At 35.9% G+C, this 19,591-nt stretch overlaps 2 protein-coding genes across 16 annotated transcripts in view; both read left to right on the top strand.

The window, feature by feature from the left end:
- Positions 1–2,921, top strand: part of myt1la (myelin transcription factor 1-like, a) — a 61,203-nt gene extending 58,282 nt beyond the window's left edge. For 8 of the 10 annotated variants that reach the window (XM_084090254.1, XM_084090251.1, XM_084090258.1 and 5 more), the window contains one exon: positions 119–2,921. In XM_084090254.1, the coding sequence (XP_083946380.1) occupies positions 119–259 (141 nt within the window). In that variant the 3' untranslated portion in view covers positions 260–2,921. The remainder of the gene's footprint in view (positions 1–118) is intronic. The other 2 variants (XM_084090250.1, XM_084090257.1) reach the window with 1 other exon arrangement.
- A 2,729-nt stretch (positions 2,922–5,650) lies between these two features.
- On the top strand, positions 5,651–19,450 carry cep43 (centrosomal protein 43). 6 transcript variants are annotated; one of them, XM_084090915.1, is made up of 21 exons: positions 5,651–5,759; positions 6,356–6,409; positions 6,524–6,578; positions 9,532–9,620; positions 9,797–9,934; positions 10,031–10,063; positions 10,722–10,778; positions 11,014–11,084; positions 11,942–12,003; positions 12,125–12,186; positions 12,265–12,345; positions 14,169–14,231; positions 15,273–15,484; positions 16,735–16,797; positions 16,990–17,064; positions 17,702–17,779; positions 17,899–18,017; positions 18,552–18,626; positions 18,717–18,747; positions 18,844–18,931; positions 19,297–19,450. In XM_084090915.1, the coding sequence occupies exons 1-21, from the start codon at positions 5,676–5,678 to the stop codon at positions 19,369–19,371; spliced, it is 1,665 nt and encodes a 554-aa protein (XP_083947041.1). In that variant the 5' UTR covers positions 5,651–5,675; the 3' UTR covers positions 19,372–19,450. The 6 variants fall into 6 exon arrangements, with proteins under 6 accessions (XP_083947041.1, XP_083947042.1, XP_083947043.1 ...); XM_084090916.1 differs by lacking the exon at positions 14,169–14,231; XM_084090917.1 differs by lacking the exon at positions 16,990–17,064.
- The last annotated feature ends 141 nt before the right edge of the window (positions 19,451–19,591 follow it).

Here is a 19,591-nt window from a genome sequence, read left to right as displayed (position 1 = left end):
TCATTCCTCCCTAAAATATCCTCTTTTCCCTTCCCTTTCTGTCTTAATTGTGTGTTTGATTGAACATTTTATGATTGATTTTGTCTTCAACCTCCAATGATCCCGATCTGTTCCGCAGGAGCCGATGAACGAGCAAAACTTTGACACTTATGTGAGCACTTTGACAGATATGTATACTCACCAGGACCAGTACCAGAGTCCGGAGAACAAGGCTCTTTTGGAGAACATAAAGCAAGCGGTTCAAGGCATCCAAGTGTAGCTTTACGATTGGCTATCGGCCGAGTCATGGGGGTCGTGTGATAAGAGTGTTAAGAATCGATAAGAAACAAAAGAAACCCATTATGTAAAAAAGTATGGATAACTAGTATGATTTTTTTGCTGCTGTAATTTATTGTATTATTTGGCATTATTTATGATTCTGTTATGCTTTTGACAAAAAAAAAAAAATACATAACTTATTTGTTGCCTTGCTTTAAGATGACGACTACCAATGGCAAATGTTTTGAGGAACATTCATGTTTTGTACATTTTTCATATGACCTGACATAATGTGATGTACTGTTTATAGCTGCTAATGTATGCACATTTTATAGTGTATATGTATTTATTAATTGTAAACAAAAACCATCCATTATTTTAAATCTAAAGAGGTGCAGAGGGGATACACTGAGGGAATGTAAGGGCAATCAGCTTCGATCTGAGCTTCTCTTTATGGAACTAATGGGAACTAATGTGCTGTGCGGGCTGTTCAATGGGTGTACAGTGGTACATTTTTGTGGTTCGATTTTGGGTACATTTTGTAACAATATTGAGAAACGTCTTTTGGTTTCGGAATCATATTTATAGTGGTCAGTGTGGGCACTCTAATGCAGTATGTGTATTGTTTAATTTTTTGCTTGTTTTATTTATTTATTTATTTTCCCGTTTTAATTCCCAAAAATGATGGAAAAATAGAAAAAAAAACTTGTGAAAGCAAACATCATGACACGGAAACTCACTGGTGTAAATCCCAAGAAATATTTCATAACTTCTGCTCTCTAAATGTAACGCCCGGCTGCTTGAGGCCAATAACTACAGAAAATTTCAAGGAGACAATCCAACATTAATTATTAATTTAATGATCGTAAAATGTTAGTGGTAGTATGATAGAATATCAGCAATATATGACAACGAATCAATCATTTATTTAGATATGGGATGCAAAAGTTTGGGTATATGCAATTTCTTATTCTTACCATAGTAGAAAGCTGATGAATCTTTTTACTAAATGTAAAGTATTAAGTTTTATATAAATCTTTTAATACAGTCATGTTTTAGGGTTTAAACATGGGTGATCAAGTCCAAAAGGATGAATGCATTATGATTTAACATTTCTCATGTTCGATTTTGCACAGGGACACCTTTGTTTCCATGTTTTGGTGTTTTTATTTGTTTCAGGAGACCAAGGAGGTGCCCAGACGTTTGAATTGTGGGAAGTTTTTTGGTTTTGTTTAGTTTTTTCTTTGAAGAAAGTAAATGTGTGTGTGAATGTTAGTTTACCAGTGTGCTGGATATACAGGGTTAATGTCACCATCCATACGTCATTGTGTCATAGTAATGGAGCACTTGTCTTGTAGATTTTGTCCAAGCAATCATGTAGAGATTCATCTGGTCACCAGTGCACAACAAATACGACTATATCAGCAATGCAAACAATTAATGAACTCCAATCAGTTGTACACAGTATTAAGAGAGGTCAGCTTGCCTTCTGTGGTTACCTGCGATTCACTTTCATTGATTCTTTTTTCTTTTTCTTTTTTTTTTCGTTCATGAGAAATCAGCGGCACTTTAAGCTCTACGAATCAAGGAAATTGAAGCAGGATGCTTTTCATTTTTGATAACTAAACTATGAAGCGACGTGGCACGTGTCTAGATAACAGTGAGGGTCGTTCACTCGCTATAAGAGGGTTGTTTACTGACACGACCGGTTCATATTACTCCATCATATCTTAAGGACATGTACAGTTATAGTCTGGGAACCCCACGTTCGTCTTCATTTAGTCAAAGCCCATTGAAAGCATCAAGCAAAGTCAGAAATAGGGATGATTTTCAGTGGTGGATTTTAAAGGTATTTGTATTTATCGAGCATGAGTCAAAGCTGTCACAGTGATTTTTAGTGTGAAATGACTCTGGTTGATGCTGAACGTCTACGTGGGACTTTGTTCTGGAAAATCTATTCTTTTCTATTAGTGAGACTAGCATTGTGTTTTCCGAGAGCTCATGCAAAAGGTGCTAGTCTTTCTTATTTATCATTCTGTAATATCCAGACATCTCCTCCCCAACAACAGCACATTTCTCTCTCCGAAAGCTTTGTGTATGCAGCTAATTTCCAAGATAGTAACGCTTTTAACACACTGATAGCAAAATACAATATCCTCTCATCCACTATCATAACTGATTTGACAGGAAAAGGGATTTTAAGCACAATTCCGCTGCTCATTTTCAGTTGGCACATATTGTACTATCTACTTCAAAAGGTTATCTGTGACTATTTAAATAGAAACTATCTATGGTGTCACATGCTTGAATGCAGAATACTTTTCTTATTAATAATTGTGAAATCATCAGGTTACAAGTTTCCATTTCAAATGGATTTTAATTAACCATTTTAAACCAGGATTTTTCTATTAAAAAATAAAGAAGCATAGCTTTCTTAATGTCTCTTGCTCTCTTCCTCTATCCAGCTCTTTAGCTATATCTTTTTCTCTCTTATTTTAATTTTCAACCACATGGCATGATTTCTGTTGGTATGATACTTTTTTTGCTCTAAGTGTTTAAGATCACAAGTTGCAGTGATATTTCATTTTGAAATTGTGAACTTTGTACAATTTTTATCATGCTGGTGTTGACATCTCTTACTCAATAAAAATTGTGTTGCCACATTGCATGTCCCTTTTATTCAACATACTGTTTGTAATGACTTTTTTGAATTATTTTTTTTAAATCATTACTTAGTTTGGATCAATGAGCTCTATAATATATAGAGTAAACAATCCGTTAGCATTAATTGCAGAGATCCCCCAAAAGTAGGCTTACTTACCATTGTGTAAATAAGCTATCATTAATAGTCACCGTGTCAGAGCTTAAGCAAAACGTATTTCTAGCATAACTTTTATACCTTTTTTTTAAATTTATAAATAAATTACAACATTGTAATATTCGTTTTCAGTTACACAGAAAGACCTATGAGAATGGCCCATACAGGAAACAAAAGGAATAACCCATATATAGGAGTAAGTTTTCCCTAATTTGTTGTGAAATGGTAAATACTATGTGTGTGTGTCAAACGTGTTCAGTAACTTCCATTTTTTGTCATGACAAAAAAAGTCAGCAATTTCACTTCCATTTCAATGGCAGCTGATGTATAGAACTGCTGACTCTAAAACAATATGGCAAGCCGTTTTAACATTTAATCCTTAAAACCTACTATCTATTTTCATGCCTAAAGAATAAGCACTAGTATCTGACAAATAGGCACTAGTACCTAAAGAATAAGCACTAGTAGCTAATGAATAAATACTTAATGGGAAAGATACTAGTATCTAAAAAATAAGTACTAGTAGCATGAAAATAGATACTAGTAGGTTTTAAGGATTAAATGCCATACTTGTTGCGGGTTTGATTATTAATTGGAGAATGTATAGACTAGAGACCCCGCAGGACGTCCATCAAGCACCTTGTTAATATTCATGAGCTACGGCGAGTCCCAGCCAATGAGGTCTTATTTATATCTGCAGAGAGCTATCTGTATGATTCCGTCCATCCCATTTCAATGGCAGCTGATGTATAGAACTGTAGACTCTAAAACAGGGGTTCTCAACCTTTTGCAACTCATGGCCCACCAATGAGTGTTTAAAAACTTTCTGAGGACCACCTTTCCACATATGATAGTATGAACACAGAATAACAGAAAATTCTAAAAGTACAATGATATACTCTGCTGTTAATCTGTTATGCCACTGTAGCAGAGTCAGCTATATAGATGAAAACTGTCCTTGTATCAAAAAGACTTTGCAAGTTTACTCAGTAACCATTCCAGTAACAATAACAGGCTAACATACCTTTAACAACAGGTCAGACACACAAGAGGGGATTCTCTCTATTCGCTGCAACACGATCTCTATAACACGAATGTTATTTCTCGTGCCATTTATAGGCCAAAAATGTTTTTTTGCGTGCATATGCGTAGGATTAGGGGTGGGGAGTGCGTGCGTATTACACGCTATACAGTGCGTATCATATGCACGCGAAAACTGCATCATATGCACGCCAAAAAATGTTTGCCGTATGAATGGCAGGAGAAATAACATTCGTGGTATAGATACGAAATGTTCAACAAAGTTCATTCACCCCAATTTGCATAGCCTATACTGTAAGTGTAATTTATCAAATACAGTTAGTGATATGAACTTTACTGTTTAAAACAATATTAAACAGCCCAGTTTTTTACAAATGTCTCTGCAGCTTTGATGGTTTTAGCTCCTCATATGACAACATTTCTCCACATTCAACACCTGAATCCACATTCAACAACATTTCTCCACATGCGCCTTCGGTTTAAGGGGGTCGCACACTGGACGAGAAGCGCAGCGGCACATCTTTAAAATTCGAACACATTATTTTCTATGAGTGTACACACACCGGCGGCGTCTGTCCGCAGCGCCAGCTATGGCTCAAGATTCGGTTCAAAAACCTGTCGCGCCACAGAGCGCCATTTACATAGTTTTATATTAAATTTACTACATTACATTTGAATCAAAGCGTCATTAATGTAGCCTATATACTGACTTCACCCTGTGCTGCAAGATACATTTAGTTTTATATTCAAATTTACAGAAATCAGCTGTGTGGATGAAAATGACCGGATTTTCAGGTGAGATTCTCAATTAATTCAGTTAATGTACGTCCTGAGGTAAAGTGTTCAGACTGCAGACTCATTTCGTAATGTCCTTAAACATAACAATATTGCTGGCCATAAACTGAGAAAGTGCGCGTGTTCGATACCTCGAGTTGTAGACGCAGCGCGCGCTGCGCTTCTCGTCCGTGTGCGACTCCCTCAGTACCTGCCCTTATAAATCCAAATTTAATGTATTCAGCGTCGTATTTTCTCACAACACACTTCGAAGCTTTTCCCTGCACAGGTCTGTCTCCCACATCTGCTTTTCTTTTCAGAAAACATTTAACAATATAACAGTAACGTAATGTTACTGCGTCTGATCAAACAAACGTTCAATCTGACATGATTGGTTTTGTGATATTTAAACCTAAATTTGCTTTTAGATAATGCATTTTGACTTGACTTGAGTGTTTTTGATCATATAAATTCATAAGAACAATTAGATAATTAGAAAATAACAAGATTTGTAAATTAAAAAATAAATAAAAATTATTTTGGGGGTAGTCTACCACTGCCTACATGGCCCACCAGATGACGCTCCGAGGCCCACCAGAGGGCCGCGGCCCACCGGTTGAGAATCACTGCTCTAAAACAATCCTTGAACACCTGGTTGGAACATACACAGCAGCACTGTGACTGCGCACATGTCCACTATGAACCCATTTGCAATACCATTGACAGCCGCCAAGGTGCGCAGGTTTCCAGCATGAGCCAGCCTGTCACATGACGCAAACTAAAGATGTCTGCGACGGAAGAGGACACGGAACTCAGAGATCTACTGATCCAAAACTTGGAAAACAGTGGTGTTTTGAATAAAATCAAGGTACTTTTTCTGTCTATTTCGAAACACGCTTAAAGTCTTTATGAAGCCGGAATAATGACTGTCTCATACGGGACATATTTCGTTTTCTAAGCACAATGTTTGTTAGCAGCATAGCATAGGGATGCTAAAGTTGTTATGGGAACAAATGGACAACAGTCACTGTTGTGATAACATTGAGTTATGGCAGTGCGCCCTTGTTTCATTTCCCCTCATATCACTAAAGATGAGACATACAGTGTCATTGTTTTTCTCGGCTGTTTTAATATTAAACTAATCATGATTCTAGTTAACCGGCAAGTCTGCAAAAGTCTCTTGATTTATCTTATTTGGCCAAGGTGAGGAAGTCATCTGAAATGACCAGGCCGCAAATAATCTGGTTTAACCTGTATTATAATTCCTTTACCCCGCTATGGATAAAACCACCTTTTAATTATACCGTATTTGTACATAAAAGTGTTTCTTTATTGACTCTGCAGCTACAGTAACATCTCTGCAGTTTGAGCTGTACTGATCCCGGGTCTGTTTGGTGCTGTACTTTTATAAATATGTCTGACTAAAGGACACATGGACTGATGATAGGTCTCTCTGGTTTACAGGCAGAGCTGCGTGCGGCTGTTTTTCTTGCCTTGGAGGAGCAGGACAAAGTTGAGGTAATTATAAGTAGATTATCTTGCTGATTAAATGCTGTTACATTCATTGAATATTTTTGCATGAATGATCTGCAAGATTCAATGTGTCATTTAGATGTCAACTCTTTTAAATAGAATAAAACGCCTCTTGTGAATGAAAACCTGAAAAAGTCCCTCAACACGAAGGATGGTAAGTTTCAAGTTTCAAGATTACTTTATTTATAAAGCACATTTAAAACAACCTTGGTTGACCAAAGTGCTGTACAAGATATATCTAGATCCATCCCAAAAAATTAAAACATCACTAAAATCACTTTCACAAGACATGAAATGCACAAGAGTGCAAATACGCTTAATTTTGCAGCGTAATAATGGTAAGTTTGGATTCCAAAAAGTTTTGCTTTGATGAGATTACTTACAGGTGGAATACATACATTATACAACTTTTATCTGAAGGTAAAAGTGTAGCAAACCTCAAGAGCACGTCGTAGATGTGAATTTGAGAACTTGTACAATAAATATTCGTACTTGTACGTGAACATTTAAACTCACAGCTCCAATGTGAAAATGTAAAATAAAAATCTGAAGTTGAATGTTGAAATTTGCACTCGCAGACAGTAGTCACAACCCTGTATTCTGAATCTGAAGCTGCAGACAAGTAGTCACAAATGTGTAAAATGCCATTCACAGAAATACAATGACAGACACAAACTTGTAATATATATTTGCATTTATTCTTACATTCGCAGTACAACCTCAATTAGGCACTTGCAACTTCTCAAATCTGTCACTGCAATTTCAAATTCCGCGCCTTGACTTTTGCAACTCTTTTCACAATATATCAGGTGCAAAACTAACTTGTGCACTTGAAACTCAGAGGCGGTGAGAGAGAAAGGGGGGCGGGAGCGGGGGTGTTCAAAGGAGCCGTTTTATTGGTTGGCGCCTAGCCAATGAAATGGGACTTCTATTGTACGCAATGATGTCATGAAATCAGCATCTTCGGGTACTCTCTGAAACGCTAAAATGGCTCAATGCATTAGACTGATATTAAAAGAAATAAATGATATTATCAAACTCAGTAAACACCATACTAATAATGCATACTACAGAAAGCAGATGAGCACAGATGACGAAAGAAAGCAAATTTTTGTTCAGTGCAAATAAACCTGCTGCCTGTATTTTATTAATAATGTATAACTAATTGTGTGGTTTTTTATTTTTATAACTGTTGGTGCATTAAGCCTCATTAAGCGTTTTTATGGGAGGAAAATGCTTAACGTACAATTAAACGCATTGCGTTCATATTCTGTGCTCAATTGCTTTTCTGTACGCTTTATTTGTATGGTGTTTCTTGAGTTTGATTATATAATTTATTTATTTTAATATCAGTCTTATGCATTAAACCATGTTAGCGTTTCAGAGCATCCCCGAGGACGCAGGTTTCATGACATTATCGCGTACAATAGAAGTCCCATTTCATTGGCTAGGCGCCAACCAATAAAACGGCTCCTTTGAACACCCCCGCTCCCGCCCCCCTTTCTCTCTCGCCGTCACTGAGTTTCAAGTACACAAGTTAGTTTTACATTTATGCATTTGGCAGACGCTTTTATCCAAAGCGACTTACATTGCATTTCAAGGTACACATTCACATTCTTAACAATTCTTGCTTTCCCTGGGAATCGAACCCATCACCTTGGCATTGCAAACACCAACACTCTACTGTTTGAGCTACAGGAAAGCTTTTGCACCTGATATATTGTGAAAAGAGTTGCAAAAGTCAAGGTGCAAAATTTGAAATTGCAGTGACAGATTTGAGAAGTTGCAAGTGCCTAATTGAGGTTGTTCTGCGAATGTGAATGTAAGAATAAATGCAAATATATATTACAAGTTTGTGTCTGTCATTGTATTTCTGTGAATGGCATTTTACACATTTGTGACTACTTGTCTGCAGCTTCAAATTCAGAATACAGGTTTGTGACTTTTGTCTGCGAGTGCAAATTTCAGCATTCAACTTCAGATTTTTATTTTACAGGTTTTCACATTGGAGCTGTGAGTTTAAACGTTCACGTAAAAGTATGAATATTTATTGTACAAGTTCTCAAATTCACATCTACGACGTGCTCTCGAGTTTTGCTACTCTTTTACCTACATACTTCTAGGATCTGAACAGGAAACACTCTGCATCATACACTTGCTGACTTTGTAAAATATGTATATGTGTATGTATATATGTGTGTGTGTGAGAAAGAGCGATATTATACACTACCATTCAAAAGTTTTAGATTGGTAAGATTTTTTTAATGTTTTTAAATGTTAATGTTTCTGTTCACCAAGACTGCATTTATTTGATCAAAAAAATATATATTGTGAAATATTTTATAATTTAAAATAACTGTTTTCTATTTAAATATATTTTAAAATGTAATTTATTCCTGTATTGGCAAAGCTGAATTTTCAGCATCATTATTCCAGTCTTCAGTGTCACATGATCCTTCAGAAATCATTCTAATATGTTGATTTGATGCTCAAGAAACATTTATTATTATCCTCAATGTTGAAAACAGTTGTGTAAAAAATAGTCAGTATTTTTTGATGAATATAAAGTTCAAAAGAACAGCATTTATCTGAAATAGAAGTCTTTTGTAGCATTATAAACTACCGTTCAAAAGTTTGGGATCAGTAAGATTTTTTTCTTTTTTCTTTAAAGAAATTAATACTTTTATTCAGCAAGGATGCATTAAATTGATCAAAAGTGACAGTAAAGACATTTATAATGTCACAAAAGTTTTCTATTTCAGATGCTGTATTTTGGGTCAAATAAATGCAGCCTTGGTGAGCAGAAGAGACTTCTTTACAGTATATACTGTAAAGTCAGTGTCCAACAATTTATCTTCTTATTTTTTATCTACTTATCTTATGGTGTTTTATTGCCAGCCAATTAAAGGCCCGGGATGAACTGTGTTTATAAAATGATGAGAAAACAGAATCAATTCAGAAAAATAAGCAGAAAAATGAATAAATAATCTAGTGCTTGTCTAAACTGGAGGCAAGGCATTACACGATTTTTAACAATATTTAACAATATCTTTTATTTAATAAATATGCAAATTCTGCATTTTCAGCTTGTCTTGCTCTTCTTGCAGGGCGCTTGGTAGCAGGTCTTATCACTGACTTCCTGCAAGTCTTCAATTTAGACTTCACTCTCGCTGTGTTTCAACCTGAAATCAGCACGGTACGTCAGTGTCACATAATACGCAACACTGTCATATATACGCAGTAAGGTTTGAGTTGTCTTTCAGAAATTCATGCACGTGTTATGATTGATTTGAATGTGATGTACTGTATCCTCTGTGATCCCACATCTCTTTCATCTAAACCTAACGCCTAACGTACTTATGTGTTGTTTAGCTGAATGGGCTCGACAGTCGTGAAACTCTGTCTAAAGAGCTTGGCATCTCCGAATCGGAGGTGAATAAAAACACCCCTCTCCTGCTAGAGTTGGTGAAGAGGGGCCGGCATAAGGACAAGACCTCCATTTTCGCAGAGGTGATTTTTGATGCTCTTCATTTCAGCCAGTCTGATCAATCCTTGCCTTTCAGATTGAGTGACTCTCTCACTTTCCCTCCTGTCTTCTTTACTCAGGGAGATCGGCTGACTGAGAGAACTTTTCCCAAGGTACTTTACCACCGCTATCTGGTCCAGTCCATACGTTATCTCTCTAGATCTCTTTGTAACCTGTTTTTGCACCCACACGTACAGTAAGCACAGGTAGGGTTGATGCACTCGCAGGAGAAGATCCAGTCTCAGACTAGTAATAGTGCTAACCCACTTATTTCACTTGTGGTTGGAGAAGCACATCTTGGGTTGATTCATATCACCGGTTTACCCCCACATCACAAACCCCAGGCAATTTATTCAGGTCACACAAGGGAAGCATGATGTAAATGAACAACGTTAGGTGGTGCTGCAAAAAAAGGTTTTCCTGTTAAGATACTTGTGCAAAACAAGCTTGTCCTACTTCTAGACTTTTCGTCTTGTTTTGCGGGCGCTTTACGTGCGTTTGTTTAATCATGCCACTTGCGCTGCGTGACTTCTGTCATGTCAGACGAGACTTCAAGTACTATAGTCTCATGATTATACATTGTGATATTGTGTCTTGTTTTTAGGTGCTCAATGTGATTACCCCAAACATGCGATTTATATGAAAAATGTGTATGAAAATAACAAATATACAATTTTATATATTTAAATATAAATTTTAAATAATGTTTAATAGATATTCTTTAGAGTGCAATCTGCAATGATTATATTAATGTTTGTGGATGGTGTTTAGGAATTATTGCCACGTCAAATTGCTGATGCCCGCAAGAAATTTGACAGTCATGACAAGGTAACTTTTAAAAAAAAATTACTTTATAATTAATACAATGTACCCTTATAGTATGTAATTATTAATTTATTTATTTATAAAATAATAAGTATTCATTACTTTTTAGTTATTTTATTATTCATTTGGTAATAAATCATTATAATTTATAATTTGGTAATTAATCACCATAGGATTAAATAAATATAAAAACATTAGTGAGTGATTTTATTTTTAATCTTTTGATTTGATTTTACAGAACAGAAGTGGGGAGATCAACAGAGATGCAGTTATTGGCATTTTCGCTGATCTTTTCCCACAGTTCAGCAGGTTTGTTCAGCATTGTGGACTCTGAATGCCACGAACTCTAGGAAATATCTGAACTTACTGGTACTGAAACCATCGTTTATGTAACGACTGAGAGTGTTGACATCTTCCCACATTGTTGGTTTGCTCTTCTGTAGTCATGTCTGATTGAGGTTCTTGTCGTTGTGGTCATGGCCTTTCTCATGACTTTGGAACAGTGTGTATTTCAGAACAGTGCATTTCAGAACTCCGTTAAGGGTTTTCTGTTAGAACGGTGTTGTGTAAGCGGCCCCTAAGTTAACAACTAATGATCTTTGCAACGGAAGTGAACTAGAATAACTTTATTCTAGAGCTGTTGTAAAGCCAAAACAATCTCTGTTACTTTCATTTCCTATTATCACTGTAAAGCTGCTTTGAAACAATCTATACTGTTAAAAGCACTGTATAAATGAAGGTGACTTGATGACTATTTCAGCATACAAATCTGAATAAAGGTCTCTTAAATGAATAGTTCACTTAAAAATGAAAATTCGTTCATTATTTACTCACCCTCAAACCTGTATGAATTTCTTTCTTCTGTTGAACACAAAAGAAGATATTTTGAAGAATGTCGTAACCGGACAGTTGATGGACCCCATTGACTTCCATAGTAGGAAAAAAAAATACTATGGAGGTCCATCTACTGTCCGGTTACGACATTCTTCAAAATATCTTCTTTTGTGTTCAACAGAAGAAAGAAATTCAATTTAAGTGAACTATTCATTTAATGTGAAGGCATTATAAAAGATCAGTAGTTTTAGCCTAGTGCATTTCTGTTGCAATTGCTATAAATTGCCACATATTTTACTAATTTGATTCTTTTCATATTTGCATATAAAAAGAAACATGCTGGACAGTTACGTCACTGAGGAACTCAGAGCCAAAGGCAAGGACACAAACGACAGTAAGTTTTTATGATCGTGTTTATTTGTCCACCATTTTAGGGTCAATCTTGTCATTCATTGTAATAGTTGCTAATGGAGTTTTGTCTTCCACTTCTTTCTGTTTTCTATAACTTTACATAGCTATAGACTTTCAGGACTTCCTAGGAATGTACAAATGCTTCTTCATACAGTGTCGAAGTGTGGTAAGCAACCTTAAATGCGTTCTTTTTTGTGATGTCTGTTGTGTACCAATATAATGAGGTCAGTAATATCCTTTATAGGTTACCAGTGACAGCAGCGATGCACTTAACTCCTCAAGTAAAACTGCTGAAGATAGAATCATTTCATCTTCCGCTAGCAAGGTAAACTGACTTCCTGTCCTTCTGTGTTTGTTTTTCTGTCTCTGCTTATCTTTCTCTCACACACTTCCCTCTCACCTTTTGACTAGATTATAATCTCTGATCTTTGTTGAATATCAAATATGAGTTGCTTTTTGTTGCGTCTAATACCACTTTTGGTAGGCTGTTGTCCCGCAATATGTCATCAAACATTTCTGTTTTATAGCATGCACAATTTTCATCTCTTTTTCATTTTCATTTCATCCAGCCCACTAAGTTTAACCCTAAAACATAATTTGTTTTATGAATAGAAGATGCGTGTAGTGATAGGTAGCAGTGTTTCCTGTGTGTGATTCATCAGCATATTTTATATCGTTCATCTAGATGGTGGGTGATGGACAATAGTAATTTCATGCAGTCATTGTATTTTGACTCACAAAGGGCAAAGGGGTTTTACCACAGCGCAGGCAAGCGCTTGTGACCTGCACAGAATGTAGTCTCACACAACAAGGTGATTGTTTTAAATTAAGATTTATACACACATATGCCCTCGCTAGATTTATTTATTTTTATTCATTTTGGACCATAATCTAAACAATATATATCTGCATATACAGTGCCGGTCAAATGTCTGGAAGCATTTATTTGATCAAAAATACAGTAAAAACAGTGAAATATTATTACAATTTAAAATAATGGCTTTCTATTTTAATATACTTTAAAATATAATTTATTTCTGTGATGCAAAGCTGAATTTTCATCAGCCATTACTCCAGTCTTCAGTGTCACGTGATCCTTCAGAAATCATTCAAATATGCTGATTTATTATTAATGTTGGAAACAGTTGTGCTGCTTAATATTTTTTTGGAACCTGTGATGCTTTTTTCAGGATTCATTGATAAATAAAAAGTTAAAAAGAACAGCATTTATTTAAAATATAAATATTTTCTAACAATATAAATCGTTACTATCACTTTTTTTTATCAGTTTTTAATTTTTTTTATCAGATTTTTTTAAATCAATTTAACACATCCTTGCTTTAAAAAAAAGAAAAAGAAAAAGAAATTACTGACCCCAAACTTTTGAGCAGTAGTGTATATTGTTACAAAATATATTTTAAATAATCGCTTTTCTTTTTTAACTTTAAATTCATCAAAGAATACTGAAAAGAGTACCAGAGGTTTTAAATAATAATATTAAGCAACACAACTGTTTCCCAAATTGATAATAAATCAGCATATCAGAATGATATCTGAAGGATCATGTGACACTGAAGACTGGAGTAATGGCTGATGAAAATTCAGCTTTGCATCACAGAAATAAATTATGTTTTAAAGTATATTAAAATAAAATAGAAAACATTTGTTTTCTGTATTTTTGATTAAATAAATGCTTGATGTGCATAAGAGACTTCTTTCAAAAACATAAAAAATAGTAATTTTTTCCAAACTTTTGTCAGGTACTACATATATTTATATATTTATTAATAATAATAATAATTATTATTATATATATTGTTTGTTTATTATGGCCCTAAATGAAAGAAAATGAAAATAAATACAAAAAGCCTATTCATTGTTAGAAATTAATTACTTCTTCCCAAATTTCATGTCAGTGAACGTTCTGTGAATAGATATAGGTCTTGTATCATCAACTTTTGCCTGCATTTTTTTGTTGCTTGCAGTCATCTGTGCATTTTCAGTTTTCTGTGCATTTGTAATTCTGTAGCAGGTCATCCTGTTTTTTTTGTTTTTTAACTCGTCTCCTTCCAAATCTGTGTATGATTTAGTGAGGCTAGCATGTCATTGTTGTATAAGGGAAGCTGATGGTTGTATTCTGGTGCTCAGATACCCAGGTATAAAGGATTTGTTAAACACAGTTCAGCGCAGGAAGAAAATGCTGGCCCAAAGGTAAAGCACACGCGCGTCAACTCTGACACAGGAGCTTTTGATCAGCTCAACCATGTGGCTTTCTTTAGGTCACATAAATGATTCATAAATGGATGGTGTCTGCACACATTTAGCTGTTACTTGGTAGAAGTAACCAGGTAGATTTGTGCCTCTTTCCATTATTATCATCACATGTTCAAGTGAAATTCATGTCTCAAGACACAATTACTGCTTAGTAGTCAAGATGGAGATGCAGAAAGCGCTTATAATGTGTAATGGTGCTAAACGTAGCCCATGGTTGAATTGAAACCATCTTAGCACTTGATATAGTAAACTGGCTATTGCAGAGCAGATTTAAGCTAATACACAATAAAAACGAGATCAGTCTTTAAAAAAAAACTTCAAGGGCAAAGGAACTGACAAAGCTTCTGCTAGTCACCCAGTACTAGTGTGAAAGTATTTTAACACTTACTAACACAGATTATTTACCAGATTATCTGCATGTGTCGTCGACTCGTCTAATCACTTACTTTTGGATAATGTACACTAATTCTGAAACATTTCATCTCAAGTAAAAACCCTCTTTTGAAGTTGTCCTATACAAACTAATGGATCAATTTGTGAGTGGGTTGAATGACGCTGCATTTTTTTTCATCATAAGTTGAAGGTTAACATTGATGTGGGCCAGTTTCAGAATGGGCATTTTGACAACCCACTTTTCTTGTAACTTAAGTCAAATATTCTTCTAATCTTTTAATCCTCTATTAACAGAAAGTTCCAGGCAATTTTACTTGAGAATGTCATGTTTTAAAACTACGCGGGTGAATGGGGGCTTTTTCTTCTGTGATTTCTTTTTTTTTTTTTTTTGCTCATAATACCCCACTTGTAAACATAACACTCAAGTTAATTATGGTATACCGTTGGTTCCAAACCTGTAGTTACTTTACATGAGCATAGCAGATGATGCTCATTGTTCATGTTGATCAGATGAAATCTGTAGCTTGAGGCCTTTTGATGATGTTATTATTACAGTATTTTGATTATATTGCATCTTTGCCATAGGCTGGAGAAAGAAGACCTGGTGAAACACTGGGGTCTCAGAAGAACAGAGGGTCTGTTCAAGCGTTTGAAGGGTCAGAGGAGGGATTAGGGAATGGGAAAAACCTTCCCACCCCACTGAGGAGAGCACTGGAATTTGGACTGGAGGATGAGGATGAGGAAGGAGACTCATTCTTCGATGATCCTCTTCCTAAACCTCAGAAGACCTATGGCTGGTAAGGATACCTTCACTAGGAGAAATAACAATCATGGCTTCTCATGTAGACCATTCACACTGACAAAGTATCAAGAAGTCATTCATTTTAAATGAAAGTTGGGAATTATAGGTGACAAACTGTTGGTATTGACTGCAACTTAAAAGAAAATGAAGACATAAATTATGTTTAATTCAGAAATGTAAATGTAAATATATAAATCTCTGTTCAAATGGACAAATAATAAACAAACTGTTTATTTAAGTCATAGTTAAAATGTTAGTTAAATGTAACAATAAAATAAATGTAAAAAAAAAAAAAATTCCCAAGTGTAAACTGTCCAACGGCATGTTATTTTGCTCAGATGGCAGATAGAAAAGCATTTGGCAAAGGCATAAAGAAGAGCAATTTGTAAATACTATATATACAAATTAAATTAATATGTTAATCCATTTATATGTTTATTGTTACATACAACTGCATTTAAAAAAAACATGAATTAAATTAACCGTTTCAAATACATATGTAATTGTCAGTTTGAAAAAATTAAACAAATACATTGATAATTACCCTACTAATCCTCTACATGTTGGAAACTTGACAGCTTGAGGCCATCTACACTGGACGTGACTAAGCGACATTTGCAAATCCATTTGTGCTTTGTGTCAGAAGTAGCACGAGCACTTGAAGTACGTCAGAAATAGAGCAGGGCATCAGTTTACTGTTGGGAATTTGTCGTGTCACATTGCATCTAGTGTAGACCGCATCACTTATTATAATGGATTCTATTTGCTTTTGTCTGCTATAGCCGCTCGCGTTCAGTGTAGACACGGTGTAAGGCGTTTGAATACTGCGTGTGGGTAGAAATGCCTACTAGCAACCAACCGTACAGCATCCTCAAGCCATTTAATCCTGGTTTGAGTGTCGTTGTGGGAGCAGATTTCCACTCAGAGCTTTGAACAAGGACTGTTTCAGTGCCCACATGTTCTACTTAGACTGAAAAAGCAAATAAAATCGAAATGATCTAAACCACTGACACCTTTGATTGCAATTTCAGAAACATTCATCTAGGTTCTTTTTGTTTTTGAAGCACATAATTGTAGTTCATGTTTTACTGTTTAAATATGATGGGGCCCCCACCCATAAGTTACAATTATAAACAAAGACCTCAAATAACTGCTCGTGGATGAGATACAGAGAAGTGTTTTTGTTTTTCTGACCTGTATCTTCTCCTTTTCACTCTTGCCTCTTAATCCTGCACGTGAAAACAGTGGTTTATCTTCGGCAGATAAGCCTTATTCAGGACAGAGGCATTCTGAAAAAAGCTATAAAGAGTAAGTACTTCCTGTTTTCTGAGTGTATTTGCATTTTTACTATGATTTTCACTGACACATAACGGGTAGATCTTGGAGCTTTGTTGTATGTTGCACCTTTTCCCTCTTGCTTTTTGTTCCTGTCGCTCTTTCTCTCGCCCTCTTTCTGTAACCGTGTCTGTGCTCTGTCTGTGTTTTCCCCCTCCTGAGAAGTCAGCCCTGGCAGAGGGAAGGAAGCCTGTCAGGGCGATCCTTATCCCAAATGAGGAGGGGCACTAGCCTCAATGAGTGAGTGTGCATGGAGTGATCACACTGCCATTCAAGCCCACTGCGTCCATCTTAACCCATGGGTGCAAAATCAGGCTGTTTACCCCCACTGGGGTTGTGTGTTTAAGTTTGATCTTAAAGCAGCAGAATACAGTGGTCAGTTCAGTTTTAGAGAGCTAAATAAGCTTACACACAGAGTAACAATTGCATTCAATAACTGAACCGCCTCCTTTAAATTTTCAAGACTCACAAATATGTTTTAGAGCTTGACTAATTAAATAATGTCTCGTTTATTAAATAACGTCATGTTAACTGTGGTAAGACTTTCCAATATTATTAAATTGCCACCTTTTGATTTTTACTGTCATTACAAGTGTTGTTTGCGGCTATCACAATTTTGTGATATAGTTCATACCATAACGCTATTACCCAATACTGTCAAAAAGAAACTCCAATAACTGGTACCAAAATGAATGGCGTCATAATTGTTTTTTAAAAACCTTTTATCCTTTTCGTTTCTTTCCTTGTCTGCATTTGTTCTGCATGTTTCCTATGTATCTCTCTCTCTTAATACCCCTGACTTTGTTCTTCTGGCTGTCATGTGTATGTGTATGTGTATGTGTGGATGAACATACAATGTTGCTCTGTCTGGCCTCAGCCTGTCTGCTATAGGCAGTGATAAAGAGGGAGATGGAGAGGACATGCTCTCTGACTGTGATAACAGGCCCAGACCCAGGTGAGCTGGGATAATTCCTGTCTGTCTCCTGCCATATAACTTCCCTCTTCGTCCACTTCTCATATGGATGTCATCTCGCTTTACAAAGTGCATGCAGTCTGATCCTGTCTGTTTTTCAGGAGAGAAGGCTCGGGCAGCAGTTTAGGAAAAGCTTTCACCACAGACGCGCAGCTGAAGAGCGTGGGAGGATCCATCTCTGCCGAGAGCAGCCAAAAAGATCATTCATCTGACAAGAATGGTAGCAAGCCAGTTGTGAAATCGATCACGATTCCTTCTCAGATGATTCTGGATCGATAAATATGATTATTTTAAAAGTGCAAACGAAGTTGTGCTCTGCAGCAACATCCACCGTGCATATAAAAACGGTGGCTTCAGAGATGGAAAAAATGCTTTATTTTACATCTTAAAAAAAAACAATATAAAAGGAAAGGTCAAAGGATGAAAAGTTCAGTCTTGAACTAAATATTTAAAGGGAATGAACCTATTTGCACAGAAATTAGGTCAGTCTGAACCATTTCCATTACACAAAATGAAAGCTGCAGAGCTGCTTCTGATTGTTAAACCCACTATTTCTATTTGTGGGCGGAGCTGACATATTTTAGAATGCCATTTAATCTTTACACAGAATTTACCCCATCCAAAATTCATGAATCATCTGAGTCAGATCCTGACTCTCTGAATTAAAATTGAATCAACTCACAAAGTGCATAAAGATTCCCCTGACTGAAATTATTTTGACAGTAATATCTTTTCTCTTTGATTGTTGTCTTAGGGACATCTAGTTCTAAAGATAAGGGCATCAAAGACTTTCCCACACCAAATGAGAAAACCAGATCCCTTTTGCAGGGTAGGAAATATCATTATATATATTTTTCAATAAACATCAAACCCGTCTGAATGTCACATCTCGTTTCTTTTTGAAAAACGTGCTTTGCAGATGAAGATGACTATGACGATGACTTCAACAGGTAAAGACTGTGCCCATGAGGTGTTTTACAGGTCCCATGTTAATTTGCTCCGTCTGAATCTAACGAAGTGTTCTGATCTCTCTCGTTTCTCTTCAGTCATCGTTCTGAAAACTCTAAGAGTGAAGTGAGCATCGATGAGGAAATAGAGGTCGTCTTGATAGAGGGGCCTGACATCAGTGATAAGGTATCGTTGTTTCCATCCTCAATATTTGTGTTGACATTGCATCTTAAACCTTGTTTCAAAAGGATTTTAAATGACTATGGATCTTGATTGTTTTTGAGGTAAACTATTCCAATAATAAGCTTGTAAAGAATGTCATTTAATCATGGTCCCACTTCACCATTCTATGTGAAGAGGGACGAATGTTAACAGTGGCCTTATTGATAAGCGTGCATTGTGTAAAAGGCAAGAAGTGAGAGTGGGATGTTTTGTAAATGGAAAAGATGGGTGGTTAAAGAGGCCCAATGAGGAAGTGACTTTTGAACAGTTTGACCTTGACTTTGATTTAGCATCTTATTGATTTGGTTTCTCTCATTTCTTTCTTGTAGCTTGATGAAACCACTCAGGATGTGAGCGTTTCACAGATAAGTTTGGGTGCAGACTACATGGAAGATGTTGCTTGACATCTAACTATCAGTTCCTTATTTTGTACTTTATGTATTTATGTATTTAGTTGACAATAAATGATGAATTACCGTCTGACTGTTGCCTCTTCCTGTTTTTTTTTTTGTTTTTGTTTTTTGCCATTACAAAAAAAAACAATGGAAGGACAGAAATGAAAGGATAGAAAATGTAGTTCTCATTTAAAAAACAACAACAGATCATTAAGTTGTGTAACTGTTT

Source organism: Abramis brama (genome assembly GCF_963993115.1).
Source record: "Abramis brama genome assembly, chromosome: 18".
NCBI classification, from domain to species: Eukaryota; Metazoa; Chordata; class Actinopteri; order Cypriniformes; family Leuciscidae; genus Abramis; species Abramis brama.
The sequence above is the reverse complement of the archived record's forward strand: the minus strand, read 5'-3'. Positions and strand labels throughout refer to the sequence as shown.

Coding starts and splice junctions, on each gene's coding strand:
- cep43 (XM_084090915.1), top strand. CDS start 5,676: ATGTCTGCGACGGAAGAGGACACGGAACTCAGAGATCTACTGATCCAA. Junction 10,064..10,721: donor CTGAGAGAACTTTTCCCAAG/GTACTTTACCAC, acceptor GATGGTGTTTAG/GAATTATTGCCACGTCAAAT. Junction 18,748..18,843: donor TATGACGATGACTTCAACAG/GTAAAGACTGTG, acceptor GTTTCTCTTCAG/TCATCGTTCTGAAAACTCTA.